General features: G+C 42.1%; 1 protein-coding gene across 1 annotated transcript; it reads right to left on the minus strand.

The window, feature by feature from the left end:
• Window positions 1-2,282: 2,282 nt before the first annotated feature.
• Window positions 2,283-3,505, minus strand: LOC148102272 (uncharacterized). Its single transcript, XM_087844521.1, has 2 exons — window positions 2,995-3,505; window positions 2,283-2,461 (listed from the first exon to the last, which is right to left on the minus strand). The coding sequence occupies exons 1-2, from the start codon at window positions 3,345-3,347 to the stop codon at window positions 2,335-2,337; spliced, it is 480 nt and encodes a 159-aa protein (XP_087700647.1). The 5' UTR covers window positions 3,348-3,505; the 3' UTR covers window positions 2,283-2,334.
• Between the last annotated feature and the right edge of the window lie 3,775 nt (window positions 3,506-7,280).

A 7,280-nucleotide genomic window follows, 5' to 3' on the forward strand; every position in this document is an offset into this window, starting at 1 on the left:
AAAAAGGACCTAGCTTGGAGACACATAAGTGAGGAGATCGGGCAACCTGGTAAGTTCATTCCTTCTTCTTTTTAATTTTCAGACTGACCCGATGTACCCGCGCAAAAGCTAGCAAGCCCGCCTACTGTCCCGCTATTTTCCCACTGATGTACAAATACCTTTCCGCTAACAAGATAATGCGTTTATTCAGAGGACATCTGCAGGAGAAAGTGGAAGAGCCTCAGGGACTCTTATAATAAGGAGAAGAAGACAGAGAAGGAGAAGGGGAGTGGGTCTGCAGCAGGATCGGGGAGAAAATGGAAGTTCTTCGCGGTCATGGGGTTTCTGGACCCCTTCCTCACCCCGCGGGAGACTAGCGGTAATATGGTGCGGACCGTGGAGAACTTCTCCCCCGAGGACCAGGGACAGCCCGAAGAGGCAGCAGGGGAGTGTCAGTCAGAAGGTATGTTTACAATGAGTTAATGTAGGCAGTTAATTTATGCGTGTTGTCATACAGGAACATATTTTGTTTATTAATAAACAGTATACAGTAGTCCCGCTGTTCATCCGTCACTGCCTCGCCTTTTCGCTGATTTTATTTATTGCACCGTACAGCTTTCAACGATGCGCATTGCATTCTGCAGCCCAAATGACAAATCTCCTCCGTGTCGTGTCTCCTGCGCTTGCCAAACTTATCATGTTTGGTTTTGATAACCATCACGTCCAATAGAAAAAAACAGCACAAAAACACTCATAACTATGACCCTTATTCGGAAATACACACCTGCACCGGGAGCAAAAAAGGCGCACAAAAGTGGCGCCGCAGACGGAGAAAAAGCGCGGCATAATACTTTTACGTTTTAAAATCGACAAAGGTTTTCACTTTGAGAATCAACTTGTGAGAACTGTGACTACTGTTCATGTGCTGCAATAAATGAGAGACCACTGTATATAATAATAATAAGTATATAAGTATATAATAATATAATATTCTCTATGACTGTTGTTTTCAACCTGTTAACATCTAATATTGTCTTGATAGAGTCAAGTAATCATGCAGCAGAGTCCTCAACTGTCTCTTCTCCTGGCTCTCCAGTCCCTGGTCCCTCAGCTCCTGCTGCTGCACCCACAGGTATGAACATCAAGCACTGACAGCTTTTTACTCGCTTGAATTCCCTTGTGATCACCTTTACTAAATATCTACAACCAATCTGTTTATATCCTGTTTTTTTCAATTTTGAAAATGAAAATCTAGTAGCAGCCTTCTCATTACTTTGTGTTGTTTTGTGCTGTGTTTTACAGGCCCACAGAGGAGGACAGTTCGAAGGCGGGCGAGGGACGGGTCCCAGGACGGTCCATCGGCGGTGGAGCTGGCCATCCTGGAGTCCCTAAAGAGGCCACGCCCGTCTCCAACAGAACATTTCCTCCTCGGCCTTGTTCCTGTTCTGGAGAGCATGCCGCCTCAGACACGAGAATTCGTGAAATTTCAAATTTATAAATTAGTTTTTGAAAACAGCACAGCTGTGTTAAATTTGGAAACATTGGACCCTAATGATCAGTAGTTTTCTGATGAGGCAGCAGGCTCTCCAGGGCAGAAACAATGTTCTTATTTTTCTCCTCCTTCTCCCTGAGGCTCTTCCACTCCAAGCTGGGTCCTTTTTATTCCTGTCTCTCTGTAAATAGTTAAATTTCATATATTTATGATAAATGTTTTTGTTAATGAATTTATATATTTTTTCAAATAAACATTTATAATGACTAATGTCTCTGTTCTACTACACAGCAAATATTGGCACCCGACTTGACACAAGTAGAATTTATTTCATATTATACTAATGACAAAACATACTAATACAGTGGGATGCAAAAGTTTGGGCAACATTGTGAAAAGTAATTATTTTCCTGTACAAATTATTGGTTGTCACAATAAAAATTGTCAGTTAAATATATCATATAGGAGACACACACAGTGATATTTGAGAAGTGAAATGCAGTTTACAGAAAGTGTGCAATAACTGTTTAAATCAAGCAGGTGCATAAATTTGCGACACAAAAAAAGAGAAATGAAATAAATATTTAGTGTAAATCAATGTGTGTGTCTCCTATATGATATATGTAACTGACATTTTTCATTGTAACTGCGATTCATACAGGAAAATAATGACTTTTAATAAGGTTGCCCAAACTTTTCCACCACACTGTATATAGGAACATAGTGAAGACAAGTTACTTAAGAGAGTAAAAAGAGGTTAGTTTATTTTGGAGTAGAGCTCCATTTATTAAGAAAAAATTAAAAAGACAGGAACACTCTTTAGAGGTTTGTGGGTGGCTCTTAAAAGAGCCGTTGTGGGGAAGTCACTCGGACTTCAAACAGGCTACTCCTTTGGTTGCCAAGACACAGCTCCCTCCACCGAGAAGTGAGCCATGAACTTCTCCCTCACCAGGACAGCCTCTCTGGAGGAGTTGTTTGCTGGCAAGGAACCTGGACAAAATTGTTTAAAATGAGTATTATGTGTACTGCAGTTACAAAATACATTATTGAAATTCCAAAATTACAAATTGCAAAACATAAATCTTACATAAAACCTTTTGTAATTATAAGGATAATTACATGATATATATTAGATATAATCTAAAACAGTCTGCGGGGATTATATACAAATATTCAACTATCCCAGAATTAAACCAGGTCTAAATAAAAAGGAGTGAGTATCACTACAAAGGTTAACTCAGTGGTCCTAATGCTACAGTTTGATACCAGCAAACACCGAGCGCATACATTGATATGACACCACAGACATGCTATCATTCAAACACTGATAACAGCATAAATCGAATTAAATCGGGACTTGATGAGACCTTCTGAGTATCACTAGAAATATTATAAACAGTCGTCTCCGTACCACATTCACTGTTAGCATAGCACATCCATGTTAGCAGTGTAAAAATGGATGGTTTAGCATGTATTAGCACAGGTATCAATAAAGGACTACCGTATTAAATACTTTTACTAACCTCAGGCAGATGGACAGGCGCTCTGCAGGTGGGATTGAGCGCCTGTAATTGGTGTCTAGGCGGGCGATTCTGGGACCGACCCGGGGAAGCAGGTCCTCAAACTGGCCGAGTGAAAGACGGTGATGTCGCTGGAATCGGCCGTCATCCAGGCGCAGCTCCTGGAGCAAATGGTGAAACTCACCAAACTGCTCACGCCTCTGGAGGACCTGATGGACCCAGGTACGGCGAGGGCGTCTTTTACGCCGCTGCTCTGCTCTCCACAGTACATAGAGAAGGGAGACTCTCTCTTCAAGCGCTAACTCGACAGCTGCCATCTTGCAAAGATACCGGTCTGGCACAACTTCCTCCCACATCCCTCCCACATTTCCGGTTCACGCGCGTCAAAATATCATATTTTGACGCGCGATGGATTTTTCTTGGACACGCGTTGAGGCGCGAATGTGCACGCGTCAAATTAGGGGCGTTTGGGGCGTTTTTGTTCGCGTCCATCGCGTTCGGTGTGAACACACCGTTACTCTCCTCAATGGGTTTATTGCGAAACCCTCTGCAGCGCTTGAGGGGATGTGGCTTTTTATGAATAGGACACTGCCTTTCCACATCACAGGTTTGCTCTCTCACGCTGTCTTGGCCAGCTTTCTCCTGTGATATTTCCGTCTTGTGAGCAGAGACCAAACCCTTATAGGGCTTCCTCACTGTAGTATCTGATCTAAAGTGGTCTGTTGTAGATGCTAAGAGCCTGAAGCCTGGGTCATTGCGGGCTTGTGCCTCTCTGCAGACAAAGTCACAGAGAAAGGAAAATGGCGGAAAAATGACACTATGGTCAACTTTATACTTAAAACCCTGAGAGAGCCACTTTTCCTGGATATTGTGTGGTAACTTGTCCACAATTGGAGCGACACCACGTACAGTGTCAAGATAGCTTAGCCCTGGGAGATAACCCTCTGATTTTGCTGCCTCAACCTCTTGCAGCAGGTCACTAAGCTCTCGCAGCTTCACAGGATCCTTGCTACTAACCTTTGGGAAGTTTGTAAGCCTGTTGAACAGTGTTTTTTCAATTATCTCTGGAGAGCCAAAACATTCCTCCAAGCGCTCCCAGGCTTTGTCCAGTCCAACTTCAGGACGACAGACATGCACCGTCTTTATTCTTTTCACATGCCATGCTGAGTCGTGCCCCAGCCACTTAATAAGGAGGTCCAACTCTTCACTGGGGCTGAGTTTTAGTCCACTGATTGCATTCAGAAAGGAGGATTTCCACGCCCAGTAATTTTCAGGGTAATCACCAAACTTTGTGAGACCAGCATTAATAAGATCCCTCCGTGCCAAGTACCTTGCTATGTCACCCACCTGAGCACTGCCATCTGGTAGGAGTTGTGGTGTGACTCGATCAGGCGACCTTTCCCTTGTGCTCTCTGGTGGGTGCGGTGTTGAGTGGGGGTAAATACCAGACTTTGGTTCCTGAGATAACCCTGATGTTGGAATGGCTTTGTTTCTCATTTTGAAAAAGTGAGATTCAACATATGGAGTACCAAAGCTTTGCCTGGGTGGAATCGTGGGCTTCAGCTCATGAACAGTTGACTCTCTATGCTCTGCCTCTGGTTTAGCGCTCTCAGTTGGCTGTAGATGCTGCTCCACATACTGCCGTGTCCTTTCAGCAGTCTCTTCAAAGGCTGGTTTCCTCTCAGTTTTGACAGACTCCTCTGCTGCAACCTCAAGGATGCTGGCTTCAGCCATAACTGCTGCTACCTCCTTTTCATACTGTAAAGTGTTCAATTTGGCTTCTATGCGAGCCTTCTCAATCATCATTTCTGACTCTATTTTGGCATAATCGGCTCGTGCTCGAGCTGCCTCCAGTTTAGCGCGAGCTGCAGCAGCGGCTCGACTGGCTGATGATCCACTAGATGCTATAGAGGCCACTGACCTGGTCTCTAGAGCCGACAGCTGCGTTATTTCTTTTGTGGGTTGTATGTCCTCCATCCCACAATGCTGCTGTGTGGCGAGAGTAAGCAGTAGTAGAGATGAGACGTGCTGGCAGACGAGGTTGCTGTCTTTGATTATCTCTGCCCGCTGAGAAGCTGCTTTTTTACTGTTCTGTCCTTATTGTGCGTCCCTTTGCCCAACTTGACAGACAGCTAACGGTTTCAATGAACATTGGAGACAGAAGTAAGTTTAAGGCTTTTTACCTCGTCAGTAGTTCAATGATTGACATCCTTTTCTTCCCGTAAAACTAAAAACAAACACAAAGTAAATGTCACAAGATGTCTTTTCCTTTTTACACACACTTCTAGGATATGAACTATACTGTTATATAGTATGTGTAATCAACAGCGACTCAGTATTGATCACAATACAACTTAGCAAGTTTAGCTTCCTCAAAGATAAACATAGCAGATGAAATAACTGGTTTCTAAACAAATCTATGTAATAGAAATGCACCAAATAAACTTGTAAACATGTTGTACATTAACACTCAAAAGCAATAACTCTCCAAGGCAGAAACTTTTAAAGAACAACAACATATTCTGCAGGCTAACAAGCGACCAGCTTCCTGTTTCCTCTACCCACAGGAACACAGAAAAACCCCACCAAAATAAAAGCTGGCGATTATTCCAACTATGACCAGCAGAGGGTGCTGAAGAGAAAGAACCTATGCATGTCATAACAATCACTGCTGTATGGACCGATCACATGGTTATAAATATAGTGTGATAGTGTATAGTTATCTATTACAGAGGAATATATAGAAGTATGAGGACAGGGAGACACTGTAAAAAAGTTATGAGCTGTCTTGCTGCAGAGAAAGTGGAGTCTGTCATCCTTGAAAAGCTCCCAAGATAGGCAGCTGGCAGGTTGAATGATGCTCTGCCTCTGTGGTCAAGTACAGACATAGGCCTTAAGCGACCATGAGCCACTGATAAGCGTGACAGATTAGGAAACATGCATACAGTTCATTGGTTAGACTCCTATGAGCCACTAATAGGAGAAAATGAGCATGCAATAAAGTGGACTTGTTAGGGAGAGATTGCCATCAGAGTTAAAACACTCCAACTCAATTTTGATGACAGACACAGCTAAAAAATTGAGCGTTTTGTTGACACTGATGACAAAATCCTGATCAGATACAGAAAGACACATGCATACAATACACACTACTGCTCAAAGGTTTGTGGTCAGATTGAAACAGTCGTCTTTTAATTAATAACTTACATTTACTTTAACATAATATTACATGAAAATTATCAGAAATGTTTTCACAGATGTGTGTTTAATGAATCATTTACGTTAAATCACCCATGATGCATTAGGAAATGTCTACACACTAATACATGGGCCCATTTTTAGTAACAATCACAGCTGTATGGAACGATCACATGGTTATAAACCAGGTGAAAATTGACTTCAAACTTTTGAGCTGTAGTGTATTGATTGCAATGATAGTGTATAATTATCTATTACAGAAGAATATATAGAAGTATGAGGACAGGGAGACACTGTAAAAAAGTTATGAGCTGTCTTGCTGCAGAGAAAGTGGAGTCTGTCATCCTTGAAAAGCTCCCAAGATAGGCAGCTGACAGGTTGAATGATGCTCTGCCTCTGTGGTCAAGTACAGACATAGGCCTTAAGCAACCATGAGCCACTGATAAGCGTGACAGATTAGGAAACATGCATACAGTTCATTAGTTAGACTCCTATGAGCCACTAATAGGAGAAAATGAGCATGCAATAAAGTGGACTTGTTAGGGAGAGATTACCATCAGAGTTAAAACACTCCAACTCAATTTTGATGATGGACACAGCTAAAAAAATTAGCGTTTTGTTGACACTGATGACAAAATCCTGATCAGATACAGACAGACACATGCATACAACACACACTACTGCTCAAAGGTTTGTGGTCAGATTGAAACAGTCGTCTTTTAATTAATAACTTACATTTACTTTAACATAATATTACACAAAGTTTACCAGTAATTTTTTGACAGTTGTGTGTTTAATGAACCATTTAAGTTAAATCACCCATGATGCATAAGGAAATGTCTACACACTAATACATGGGCCCATTTTTAGTAACCATCACTGCTGTATGGACCGATCACATGGTTATAAACCAGGTGAAAATTGACTTCAAACTTTTGAGCTGTAGTGTAGATTGCAGTGATAGTGTATAGTTATCTATTACAGAAGAATATATAGAAGTATGAGGACAGGGAGACACTGTAAAAAAGTTATGAGCTGTCTTGCTGCAGAGAAAGTGGAGTCTGTCATCCTTGAAAAGCTCCCAAGATAGG

This window comes from Neolamprologus brichardi, chromosome 7 (assembly GCF_056152115.1).
Source record: "Neolamprologus brichardi isolate AB-2024 chromosome 7, ASM5615211v1, whole genome shotgun sequence".
NCBI classification, from domain to species: Eukaryota; Metazoa; Chordata; class Actinopteri; order Cichliformes; family Cichlidae; genus Neolamprologus; species Neolamprologus brichardi.